Source organism: Staurois parvus, unplaced genomic scaffold, assembly GCF_062004578.1.
Source record: "Staurois parvus isolate SC_StPar_1 unplaced genomic scaffold, SC_StPar_1.0 ptg001347l, whole genome shotgun sequence".
Lineage (NCBI taxonomy): Eukaryota > Metazoa > Chordata > Amphibia > Anura > Ranidae > Staurois > Staurois parvus.
The window spans coordinates 98202-112475 of NW_028319143.1; the positions used below are offsets into that span (position 1 = coordinate 98202).

At 49.8% G+C, this 14274-nt stretch overlaps 1 protein-coding gene across 1 annotated transcript in view; it reads right to left on the reverse strand.

Moving 5' to 3' along the window:
• Positions 1 to 14274, reverse strand: part of FBXO41 (F-box protein 41) — a 224529-nt gene that overhangs the window by 29317 nt on the left and 180938 nt on the right. The window contains exons 9-11 of the mRNA XM_089661500.1: positions 12569 to 12664; positions 5954 to 6072; positions 1546 to 1704 (exon numbers count right to left, since the gene is read on the reverse strand). Of these exons, the coding sequence (XP_089517626.1) occupies positions 1546 to 1704; positions 5954 to 6072; positions 12569 to 12664 (374 nt within the window). The remainder of the gene's footprint in view (positions 1 to 1545; positions 1705 to 5953; positions 6073 to 12568; positions 12665 to 14274) is intronic.

Below are 14274 nucleotides of genomic sequence, written 5' to 3' on the forward strand. Positions count from 1 at the left end.
TCCACCAGCTCTCACTACTGTACTTGCCACCTCCTCAGTCCACCAGCTCTCATCACTGTACTTGCCACCGCCTCAGTCCACCAGCTCTCACTACTATACTTGCCACCTCCTCAGTCCACCAGCTATCATCACTGTACTTGCCACCTCCTCAGTCCACCAGCTATCATCACTGTACTTGCCACCGCCTCAGTCCACCAGCTCTCACTACTGTACTTGCCACCGCCTCAGTCCACCAGCTCTCACTACTGTACTTGCCACCTCCTTAGTCCACCAGCTCTCACTACTGTACTTGCCACCGCCTCAGTCCACCAGCTCTCATCACTGTACTTGCCACCGCCTCAGTCCACCAGCTCTCACCACTGTACTTGCCACCGCCTCAGTCCACCAGCTCTCACCACTGTACTTGCCACCGCCTCAGTCCACCAGCTCTCATCACTGTACTTGCCACCGCCTCAGTCCACCAGCTCTCATCACTGTACTTGCCACCGCCTCAGTCCACCAGCTATCACCACTGTACTTGCCACCGCCTCAGTCCACCAGCTATCACCACTGTACTTGCCACCGCCTCAGTCCACCAGCTCTCACCACTGTACTTGCCACCGCCTCAGTCCACCAGCTATCACCACTGTACTTGCCACCGCCTCAGTCCACCAGCTATCATCACTGTACTTGCCACCGCCTCAGTCCACCAGCTCTCACCACTGTACTTGCCACCGCCTCAGTCCACCAGCTCTCACTACTGTACTTGCCACCGCCTCAGTCCACCAGCTCTCACCACTGTACTTGCCACCGCCTCAGTCCACCAGCTCTCACTACTGTACTTGCCACCGCCTCAGTCCACCAGCTCTCATCACTGTACTTGCCACCGCCTCAGTCCACCAGCTCTCACCACTGTACTTGCCACCGCCTCAGTCCACCAGCTCTCACCACTGTACTTGCCACCGCCTCAGTCCACCAGCTCTCATCACTGTACTTGCCACCGCCTCAGTCCACCAGCTCTCATCACTGTACTTGCCACCGCCTCAGTCCACCAGCTCTCATCACTGTACTTGCCACCGCCTCAGTCCACCAGCTCTCATCACTGTACTTGCCACCGCCTCAGTCCACCAGCTATCACCACTGTACTTGCCACCGCCTCAGACCACCAGCTCTCACCACTGTACTTGCCACCGCCTCAGTCCACCAGCTCTCACCACTGTACTTGCCACCGCCTCAGTCCACCAGCTCTCAACACTGTACTTGCCACCGCCTCAGTCCACCAGCTCTCACCACTGTACTTGCCACCGCCTCAGTCCACCAGCTCTCACCACTGTACTTGCCACCGCCTCAGTCCACCAGCTCTCACCACTGTACTTGCCACCGCCTCAGTCCACCAGCTCTCACCACTGTACTTGCCACCGCCTCAGTCCACCAGCTCTCACCACTGTACTTGCCACCACCTCAGTCCACCAGCTCTCACTACTGCAGCTGCCACCATCCCAACCACCCCACCCTCATCCCCAGCCTTGCCTGTCCTGGAATGGGTACACTTTTCTTAGTACTTACTGTTAAAATGTAGAAGAGCTTTTGGTGTGACCGGCGTGGATGTTAAAACCAACATCTCCAGTCCCTTCAGGCCCTCCCTGCAGACCTCTGCAGCCACCTCTTGGTTGATCTCGGTCACGTGATCCAGCTCGAGCACCTGCAGGCGCATGCAGTTCCGGGCTGTGGGATCAAATGATTAACAGTCACTTTAAAGTAATAAAATACAAGGTAGTGTACTATGTACAAACTGTATGACCCTGGAAATAAATGGCATTTAATTGATTATCGGCAGGTCTAAACCAGGCCGGTCTGCCTGAATGGTACTTCCGATATGATCACTTTTAGCATGCAAATTCAAAAAGTCAACTGATACTGGGTGAAGTAACAGACTTTCTGTAGGGACCAGGACAAGGGGCGGGCAGGAGGGGTGGCTGCCCTGCGGCGTGGTGGGAATTTGTGGGGTTTTGGTAGAAGGGGTGATTTGGAGAGGGGATTTGTACTAGGAGGCTGGATTTCTGAAGGAAGGGGGATTTATGGTGGAGGATTTGTGCTAGTAGGGATGATTGGGGGTATTTGTGCTAGGAGAGGGTATATTGGGGGTTTTGTTTTGAGAGAAGGGGATTGGGGGGGGGGGGGGAGGATTTATGCTTAGAGGGGAAATTTGAAATGCAGAGGATTTGAGCTGGGGTGGGGGGGGGGGGGTTGTATTGAAAGAGGGGAAATTTTGTTTGGGGAGAATTTTGGCTTGCAAAGGCAATTTATGCTCAATTTTTTTTGGGGGGAGGGGATTTTTGCTGAATCATTATGCTCATACATTTTGTGGGGGGGGGGGGGCATCATTTGGCATCTGCACCCTGGGCACTAGATGACCTTGTCCCGGCATTGGTCATTCAAAGCTGAGCTCCAGTTTAAATTTTTATGGCATCTTTCAGAAAGCAATACCATTTTGAATATCCAGGGATCACTAATTACAGCTTTGGTGCCTGAAAAAACTGTCATGAAAGATGACATCCACAGGACTTGATAAGCCTGTCTTCCGATACACCGTCCTTTGACCCACCGTTCTCTCACCGACTCTCAACCCCCCCAAAAAACACAGTTTACTATGCTTCAATTATAAATGAACAAAGTGAGTGACTGGTACAGATCACGCATTGTGTTCGTTTAGTAAAGAAAGGGGCTGGTAAATGTGACATATTTACCCTTCCCCTACTCTCCATCCTGAAGGATCCTATGGTGGAAAGGAGAGGAGGGAACCTGGCAGCACTGCTGGGGTGGGGGCATACAAGGGGGCCTGGGCAGCATGAGAAAACATATGGTGCACAGGAAGGGTGATGGGTGCGGCAGGAAGGGGGGGGGTTCAATTACTGGAACTGATCCCCTATATGGCTCTCTCCAGGGCAGCTGAAAGTCAGTGGGAGGGAGAGGAGAAGAAGCCAGCTTTCAGCTGCTGCAGAGACAGCCACACAGGGGATTGGTTCCAGTAATTCCCCAACCACCCCACAGTGCCGATCACCCCCTGCTGGATTGGGCCCCATACAGGATGACTGGTGGTACCCCCTTATCCACGGCCCTGCTGCTGATGTCCTTACATGAGAAGTGCCTGCGATGGGAGGATCTGTTTTGCGATGTTCCCAGGTTTCTCCCACCCATGCAGACCCTTATCTCCTGATAGAGGGCATATACAAATGTCAGTGTTCCACCCATGCAGATCCTTATCTCCTGATAGAGGGCATTCCACCCATGCAGATCCTTATCTCCTGATAGAGGGCATATGCAAATGTCAGTGTTCCACCCATGCAGATCCTTATCTCCTGATAGAGGGCATTCCACCCATGCAGATCCTTATCTCCTGATAGAGGGCATATGCAAATGTCAGTGTTCCACCCATGCAGATCCTGATAGAAGGCATATGCAAATGTCAGTGTCCCACCCATGCAGAGCCTTATCTCCTGATAGAGGGCATATGCAAATGTCAGTGTCCCACCCATGCAGATCCTGATAGAAGGCATATGCAAATGTCAGTGTCCAACCCATGCAGATCCTTATCTCCTGATAGAGGGCATTCCACCCATGCAGATCCTTATCTCCTGATAAACAGCATATGCAAATGTCAGTGTTCCACCCATGCAGATCCTTATCTCCTGATAGAAGGCATATGCAAATGTCAGTGTTCCACCCAAGCAGATCCTTATCTCCTGATAAACAGCATATGCAAATGTCAGTGTTCCACCCATGCAGATCCTGATAGAAGGCATATGCAAATGTCAGTGTCCCACCCATGCAGATCCTTATCTCCTGATAGAAGGCATATGCAAATGTCAGTGTCCCACCCATGCAGATCCTTATCTCCTGATAGATGGCATATGCAAATGTCAGTGTCCCACCCATGCAGATCCTTATCTCCTGATAGACGGCATATACAAATGTCAGTGTTCCACCCATGCACTTCTATACCTCTTGATGGACAGCAGATATCAGTGTTCTCGGTGGGGAAATTATGGCACTGCTTGGCTATGTGGGTGGCTACTTGAGAGCAAAGAACTGCCCATTCCCTGCCCACAGCTCTACTACGTTTCCCAAGAATTGTAGAAAACGTGGCTCTGTGAGCCGTGGTTAATTCTGGGGGGTTTGGCAATGATGTATGAACATCTATGATCCCTCCACTAGGCTGCTGGACATTATAGATTGTTATGTAATGCCTGGAGGGCTGCTGGAGATGCCAGATAGAGTGTGAGCTTTGATCTTCTGGGTGCTGTTGTAACTTCCTATCTCATGCAGTGCGTATAGTGAGTTGTACGCTTTGCACCTCATCCATTTATAAAACCTCTTGTATCCTTTGCAATGCATACAAAACTTCTGTGACTTGATGAGGGTAGATCATGGCGTTCATCCTCTTCACCTTGTCCAATCACAGAATGTCTTGTGTACAGTACATTGAAAAGAATAGAAGAGGTTTTATAAATGCATGAAATGCAAAGCGAGAGACCCGCTATAATCACTGTATGGTACATGTGTCAAACACAAGGCCCGCGGGCCGAATCCAGCATGCCAAGCCATTTCATGTGGCCCTTGCACCTCTCCTGCAGCTGTGACAGCTCTTTGTCTCCACCCCAGAGGCGGACTGACCATTTGGAAACTCAGGCACTGCCCGAGGGCCCGAGGTCAGTAGGGGGCCCCATGAGATGCCCCAGTACCTTTTTCATAGGCTTTTTTGAGTTTGGGCAAGGACACAGGGGCCCCATGATCCCCTATTACCCGGGGGCCCCATGAGTTGTCAGTCCGCCCCTGCTCCACATACACCTTGTCTTAGAAGTTGGTAGCAGAGAGAAGGCCAGAACTCTTCCACTAAATCCAGTGCTTCTCTCTGCAACTGTTGAGAGGCTTGTCTCTGCCCCCAATCTCAGCATTGGGCAGCAAAGAGGAGGGGAGATGTCCTCCTACAGATCCTGCTCCTCTCTGTGCAGCTGCACCTCCCCAGACTCTGGCAACTGACTCCAGCCCTCCTATGATCCTCCTCCAGACCCTGCACTTTCTGCTTCCCAGCTCTGCCCTCAGGTTCCTCCTGGCAGCAGCAGAAGGTCAGTCATTTTTTTTCATGGAGTTCCACTTTAAAAACTATCTCCAAATTTCTGTGAATAATAATATTTTTTGCCGATTTTGTTGAACATGGGGAATGGAAATTTAGAATGGAAATTCATGGCCATTGTAGGGTTCAGCTATAACATGCAGACATGTCCCTCAGTGTAGTCCTGATGCCAAAACACTACAGCCTGGAGGCACAGCCCAGTCACACCGGGTCAGGGGTGGACTGACCATTTTGGAACTTGGGCACCGCCTGAGGGCCCGGGGTCAGTAGGGGGCCCCATGAGATGCCCCTGGTACCTTTCATAGGCTTTTTTGGGTGTGGTTTGAGTTTGGGCAAGGATACAGGGGGCCCCATGATCCCCTATTGCCCGGGGGCCCCATGAGTTGTCAGTCCGCCCCTGCACTGGGTGCGACTTGCCATGCCATGCAAGTTTCAAATCGCATGGCAAGTGGTACCCTGTTGTCTGCAGTTAAAGCGGTCACATCGGCGCGATTCCGACTTGGTCGGAGCCGCACCGATTTCTAAAGTAGCGCATGCGATTCTTCAGGTGCGACTTGCATAGACATCTGTGTCTTCCAAGCCAAACCACAAGTCGGAATGACATCGTGCGACTTCACTGGAAGTCGCACAATTTGAAAGTCATATCGGTGTGACCTGGGCCTTAGTCTTCTGGGTCAGTATATATACCGCTCTCAAGCTCATAGTGTCAAGAAATGACTTTCAAGATTTCATGTAAAAATGGCAGTTGGTGTTCAATGTTCACAAATAAAAGCAAAAATACAATATCATTTCTATGATTACTAATATCACAGGTAGGCGACAGGACATTCGGCTTCTCACCCAGTGACGACAGCCCTTGTACCCCGCAGCCAGCTCCCCCGACGCCCAGCGCCCTCAGGTGAGGCCAGCATCGTCCAATCATCTGCAGGCACCGGTTGCTGAAACGCGTAGGCTGTTGGCTGTATGCAGAGGGAACGGGAGAAGAGGAAACAGAAATATTATCAAGTATATAAAAACGATGGCAGTGCTTGACAGTTAAACTCAGCAACATAAGAGTGATATTGCAGATTACCAATCCTTAACACCTTGGCGCCGGCGCCTCCCGGCCCTTTAGGTTTCAGAAGCCGGGCTGGGTTTTAGGGTCATGTGACCACCATGATTCGCCGTCACATGATCGGGAAAGGTCCAGATCGAAAGAGGAGATCGGGACCTTTCCATGAGTACCAGACATGTGTGCTGGGAGCATGTAGGGCGCGTGCTCTCAGCACATGTTTCTCTTAATCGCACACAAATGTGCGGCCGCTTGCGTCAAGGCCCAGACAACAGGAGGCCGCACATTTGCGCGCGGCCGGCGTGCAGAGGTTAAATGTGATGGCTGTAATCGGTTTTTTTTTTTAGGATTTTTTTTTTGTTATTTTCACCTGGTGATCCGGCTAGTAACACCCTTCCTGTCTTAGCATGTCTCCGCTCTGGATGAAGGAGCAATGGAGACACTCTTGGGCAGCAGCATTGTCAGTCTGGGGGGAGGGAAGTGCTAAACTAGCAGATTTTGGTGGGCTTGACTAACAGAGCAGAACTTCAGATAAAACTTTTTAAGCATTTACAGCAGTTTTTTTTTACATAAATGAACAAAAGTTGATAATGGAGCAGCACAGTGCCTAAATGGTTGGCACTTCCGCCTGGCAGTACTCGGGTCGTCGGTTCCAATCCCAACCACGGCACCACCTGCCTGGAGTTTGCATGTTCTCCCTGTGCCTGTGTGGGTTTACTCTAAACTGGCCCTAGTATGTGTATGTATGAATGTGAGTTAGGGACCTTAGATTGTACACCCCTTGAGGGTTAGGGACTGATGTTAATGTACAACAGGGGCGAACTGAGAACTCATGGGGCCCCTGGACAATAGGGGATCATGGGGCCCCTATGTCCTTTCCCAAACTCAAAAAAGCCTATGAAAAAGGTACCAGGGGCATCTCATGGGGCCCCGTACTGACCCCAGGCCCTCGGCCAGTGCCCGAGTTTCCAAATGGTTAGTCTGCCTCTGATGTACAATATATATGCAAAGCGCTGCATAAATTGACGGCGCTATATACTGTAAGTACCTATAATAATCGTAAGTACCCTTATCACCGTTAGACAGTTTGTCTCAACTTCCTAACTGCCACTTTTGCTGAACAGCTTGGTCTGATATAAGAAGTTGAAAAACAACAACAGGATCACCAGGTTAAATAAACTAAAAGCCTAAAGAAAGAAAACTAATGCAGCCACCACATCTAAGAATTGGTAAGCAGCAATGCATCATGTTTTTGTGTTGAAGATATCAAAGCTATACATACACTATATTGCCAAAAGTATTGTTCCGCCGGCCTTTCCACGCACATGACCTTTAATGGCCCCCCAGTCTTAGTCCGTAGGGTTCAATATTGAGTTGGCCCCGCCCTTTCCACGCACATGACCTTTAATGGCCCCCCAGTCTTAGTCCGTAGGGTTCAATATTGAGTTGGCCCCGCCCTTTCCACGCACATGACCTTTAATGGCCCCCCAGTCTTAGTCCGTAGGGTTCAATATTGAGTTGGCCCCGCCCTTTGCAGCTATAACAGCTTCAACTCTTCTGGGAAGGCCGTCCACAAGGTTTAGGAGGGTGTCTATGGGAAGGTTGGACCATTCTTCCAGAAGCACATTTGTCAGGTCAGGCACTGATGTCGGGGGAGGAGGCCTGGCTCACAGTCTCCACTCTAATTCATCCCAAAGGTGTTCTATGGGGTTGAGGTCAGGACTCTGTGCAGGACAGTCAAGTTCCTCCACCCCAAACTGGCTCCTCCATGTCTTTATGGACCTTGCTTTGTGCACTGGTTGGCAGTCATGTTGGAACAGGAAGAGGCCATCCCCAAACTCTTCCCACAAAGTTGGGAGCATGAAATTGTCCAAAATGTTGCCTTAAGAGTTCCCTTCACTGGAACTAGGGGGCCAAGCCCAACCCCTGAAAACAACCCCACACCATAATCTCCCCTCCACCAAACTTTACACTTGGCACAATGCAGTCAGGAAACTACCATTCTCCTGGCAACCGCCAAACCCAAACATGTCCATCGGATTGCCAGACAGAGAAGCGTGATTGGTCACTCCAGAGAACATCTCTCCACTGCTCTAGAGTCCAGTGGCGGCATGCTTTACACCACGGCATTTGACGCTTTGCATTGCACTTGGTGATGTAAGACTTGGATGCAGCTGCTCGGCCATGGAAACCCATTCCATGAAGCTCTCTACACACTGTTGTTGGGCTCATCTGAAGGCCACACCAAGTTTGGAGGTCTTTAGCTATTGACTCTGCAGACAGTTGGTGACTTCTGCGCACTGTGCGCTTCAGCATGCGCTGACCCCGCCCTGTCATGTGACGTGGCCTACCACTTGGTGGCTGAGTGGCTGTTGTTCCCAGTTGCTTCCACTTTGTTATAATCCCACTAACAGTTGAGCGTGGAATATTTAGTAGCCAGGAAATGTCACGGATGGACTTATTGCACAGGTGGCCACCTATCACGGGACCACGCTTGGAGTCACTGAGCTCCTGAGAGCGACCCATTCTTTCACCAATGTTTGTAGAAGCAGTCTGCATGCCTAGGGGCTTGATTGTATACACCTGTGTCCATGGAGGGGATTGGGACACCTGAATCACATGATTTGGAGGGCGGGGACAATACTTTTGGTAATATAGTGTAGGTTGTTTTGGGGGGGGGGGGTAGGACTAGGCTCTCTTTTGGCAATATTGTTATGCAAAAAAACAAACCTATCACTGGTCAAAGCAGAAAAAAATACGTAAGTCTTTTGTCTATAGAGTCTGTAGAAAATAAAATAATTTTAATGTAAACAAAATGTTATCCCTTTTTGTTCCCATTTAAAATGAGACTAAAATGATCTGCATGCAAATAAAGAAAGGCATTTTTTAAATTTACACATTTTCTGGTTACGCAATACTGAAAAAAGTCAGAACAAAATAATGAAAAATATATAAATGGCAAAAAAAAGGAATAACAAAAATCAGAAAATAATAGCCAAGGGGAGAAGGGAGCTAATTAGGGGTGAGTAGAGTCAAGTAATGGGTAATAAGGGGAACATTTCGATACATTTGTAAGGTTTCTTTACATGATGTCATATGAATGGTCACACGTGTGGATGAAATAGTAACTGCAGTGTAGAAATGTATTGTTACATTACATTACATCGAGTTTATATAGCGCCAAAGGGTTTGCTCAGCGCTGTACAATAGAGGGGGGGACAATACATGAAACAGTACAGCAACTACAAACAGCACACGAGGGGTAAGAGGGCCCTACTCTTTCGAGCTTACAATCTAGGAGGGAGGGGGTAGTGGTACAGGAGGAAGTGGCTGTGGGGGATGGAGTGGTAGGAGGAATGAAGGAGAGCAGCAGTTAGGTGAGGGTGGGGTAGGCTTCCCTGAAGAGGTGGGTTTTCAGGGAGCGCCTGAAGGTGAGGAGGGAAGGTGACAGTCTGATGGATTGGGGTAGTGAGTTCCAGAGGATGGGGGAGGACCTGGAGAAGTCTTGCAGACGTGCGTGTGAGGAGGAGACCAGGGAGCAAGATAGAAGGAGGAGCAAGATAGAAGGAGGACATTGTTACATTGTATTTCCTCACTGACACTTGCAACTTGCTGCTTTTTCACAGTCTTGCTGGTAATAGTGGTGTGATTGGGGAAGGGGGAGGATGGCCGCAGGGGGAGAGAAGCTGAAATTATCCCCATACACCTCCTGTATCCCCCATACACCCCCTATATCTCCTCATGCATCCCCCATATCCCTCCATTCACATTTTGTAGCCCTATATTATTATTATACAGGATTTATATATTATTATTATACAGGATTTATATATTATTATTATTATACAGGATTTATGGCACCAACAGTTTGCTCAGCACTTTACAATATAATGGGAGACAATACAGCAACAATACAGTTCAATACAAGAGGGATAGGAGGGCCCTGATCCTGGGATATATACCCCACTTACCCCCCTCAAACACACCCTATATCTACAATACTCCCCCTGTATCCACCATATACACCCCCTTTATTCACCATATACACCCCCTGTATCCACCATATACAGCTCCCCTGTATCCACCATATACAGCTCCCCTGTATCCACCATATACACCCCCTGTAACCACCATATACACCCCCCTGTATCCACCATATACAGCTCCCCTGTATCCACCATATACACCCCCCCTGTAACCACCATATACAACCCCCATATCCACCATATACAACCCCCTGTATCCACCATATACACCCCCTGTATCCACCATATACAGCTCCCCTGTATCCACCATATACACCCCCCTGTATCCACCATATACAACCCCCTGTATCCACCATATCCACCTCCCCTGTATCCACCATATACACCCCCTGTAACCACCATATACAACCCCCATATCCACCATATACACCCCCCTGTATCCACCATATACACCCCCTGTATCCACCATATACACCCCCCTGTATCCACCATATACAGCTCCCCTGTATCCACCATATACACCCCCCCTGTATCCACCATATACACCCCTGTGTATCCACCATATACACCCCCTGTATCCACCATATACACCCTCCTGTATCCACCATATACACCCTCCTGTATCCACCATATACACCCCCCTGTATCCACCATATACAACCGCTGTATACACCATATATAACCCCCTGTATCCACCATATACACCCCCTGTATCCACCATATACACCCCCTGTATCCACCATATACACCCCTGTGTATCCACCATATACACCCCCCTGTATCCACCATATACACCCCCCTGTATCCACCATATACAGCTCCCCTGTATCCACCATATACACCTCCCTGTATCCATCATATACACCCCCCTGTATCCATCATATACACCCCCCTGTATCCATCATATACACCTCCCTGTATCCATCATATACACCCCCCTGTATCCATCATATACACCTCCCTGTATCCATCATATACACCCCCCTGTATCCATCATATACACCTCCCTGTATCCACCATATACACCCCCCTGTATCCACCATATACAGCTCCCCTGTATCCACCATATACACCCCCCCTGTATCCACCATATACACCCCTGTGTATCCACCATATACACCCCCTGTATCCACCATATACACCCTCCTGTATCCACCATATACACCCTCCTGTATCCACCATATACACCCCCCTGTATCCACCATATACAACCGCTGTATACACCATATATAACCCCCTGTATCCACCATATACACCCCCTGTATCCACCATATACACCCCTGTGTATCCACCATATACACCCCCCTGTATCCACCATATACACCCCCCTGTATCCACCATATACAGCTCCCCTGTATCCACCATATACACCTCCCTGTATCCATCATATACACCCCCCTGTATCCATCATATACACCCCCCTGTATCCATCATATACACCTCCCTGTATCCATCATATACACCCCCCTGTATCCATCATATACACCTCCCTGTATCCATCATATACACCCCCCTGTATCCATCATATACACCCCCCTGTATCCATCATATACAACCCCTGTATCCACCATATACAACCCCCTGTATCCACCATATACACCCCCTGTATCCATCATATACAACCCCCTGTATCCACCATATACACCCCCCTGTATCCACCATATACACCCCCCTGTATCCACCATATACACCCCCCTGTATCCATCATATACACCCCCCTGTATCCACCATATACACCCCCCCCCCGTATCCACCATATACACCCCCCTGTATCCATCATATACAACCCTCTGTATCCACCATATACAACCCCCATATCCACCATATACACCCCCTGTATCCACCATATACACCCCCTGTACACTCTATACACCCCCCCTGTATCCACCATATACACCCCCTGTATCCACCATATACACCCCCCTGTATCCATCATATACAACCCCTGTATCCACCATATACACCCCCCTGTATCCACCATATACACCCCCCTGTATCCATCATATACAACCCTCTGTATCCACCATATACACCCCCTGTACACTCTATACACCCCCCCTGTATCCACCATATACACCCCCCTGTATCCACCATATACACCCCCCTGTATGCACCATATACACCCCCTGTATCCCCTCCCACCATATATCTCCTGTATCCCCCTATACACCCCTTGTACCCAGCCATACACCCTCTAAATCTCCCCATGCACCCCCCATGTTCCTCCTAACACCCCTTAAACCTCCTCATACACCCCCCACAGATATGCAGATATGGACTTCTGCCTTTCCTCATCTCTATACTTTTTCATGGTCTGTATTGAAGCCGGAGAGCTCAGCATAACAGCCAGGCAGATAAGCCTCTTCAGCTCAGCAATGGCAGCCCCTATTTCTGGGGGCGTCAGATGACTTCACTTACCACGGATGTAATGGCGCCACCTGAAGGGAGATGATGTCTCTGCAGCCAGCGCCTAACGCCCAGATCACCTCATGACCCACCGGGTCCGTGGAGCTCCTGGAAGTGTAATAAAGATACCAATGAGAACAGAGACCGGCAATATATATAACGGTGTACTCTACAGGGAGCTGAATGTACTAAGAACTGCCAAATGTTCTACTCCCATTATTGGACTGGACTGTAGAATAAAGCTGAACTTCAGCAGATACTGAAGACACAAATGGATGCAGCCCTGTAATCCTTCATATGTCATTACACGAATGTTAAAATGAAAGCTGTAAGTACCTGCCTTTGACCTGGTATCAACCTCCCTGAACAGCAGAGCTCGGACTGAAGGAGGGAGAAGCAGCACCATGAGCTAGACTGACAGAGAGATGAGCTCATCAGTCTGCTGCTTCTCCTTTCACTGCCCAACTGCAGCCTGGGGGTGAGACAAGACCTGTGTTACTGAACTGCAAGATAGAAAATCAGGTTTCCTGCTAGACAGGGCTGCGCTGTGTGGCAGAGCTGTGTAAATTTCAGGACTGCATAGGAATGCAAAGTCCTTGGCAGGTAAAACAGCTGTCACTTATGTATGTTATTTGTGCAATTAGATGTTTGTGTGGAGTTCAGCTAACAAGTCCACCCCCGCTCCTCACTTCCCAACCTATCTGTGACCCCGATCCTGCATTTCACCCCCTCTAATTCCATACCTGTGTGTGAACCCCTGCTTCTGCACCATATGTGTCCCCTTATGTACGGTATGTGCCCCCCTGTTTCTGTACCTGAATGTGCCCCCCTGCTCCTGTACATGTATGTGCCCCCCTGCTTCTGTACCTGTATGTGTCCCCCTTCTTCTGTACCTGTATGTGTCCCCCTTCTTCTGTACCTGTATGTGCCCCCCTTCTTCTGTACCTGTATGTGCCCCCCTTTTTCTGTACCTGTATGTGTCCCCCTTCTTCTGTACCTGTATGTGCCCTCCTGCTCCTGTGTCTGTATGTGCCCTCCTGCTTCTGTGCCTGTATGTGCCCCCTGCTTCTGTGCCTGTATGTGCCCCCCTTCTTCTATGCCTGTATGTGCCCCCCTGCTTCTGTACATGTATGTGCCCCCCTGTTTCTGTACCTGAATGTGCCCCCCTGCTCCTGTACATGTATGTGCCCCCCTGCTTCTGTACCTGTATGTGTCCCCCTTCTTCTGTACCTGTATGTGTCCCCCTTCTTCTGTACCTGTATGTGCCCCCCTTCTTCTGTACCTGTATGTGTCCCCCTTCTTCTGTACCTGTATGTGCCCCCCTTTTTCTGTACCTGTATGTGTCCCCCTTCTTCTGTACCTGTATGTGCCCTCCTGCTCCTGTGTCTGTATGTGCCCTCCTGCTCCTGTGTCTGTATGTGCCCTCCTGCTCCTGTGTCTGTATGTGCCCTCCTGCTCCTGTGTCTGTATGTGCCCTCCTGCTCCTGTGTCTGTATGTGCCCTCCTGCTCCTGTGTCTGTATGTGCCCTCCTGCTCCTGTGTCTGTATGTGCCCTCCTGCTTCTGTGCCTGTATGTGCCCCCTGCTTCTGTGCCTGTATGTGCCCCCCTTCTTCTGTGCCTGTATGTGCCCCCCTGCTTCTGTACCTGTATGTGCCCCCCTGCTTCTGTACCTGTATGTGCCCCCCTGCTTCTGTACCTGTATGTGCCCCCCTGCTCC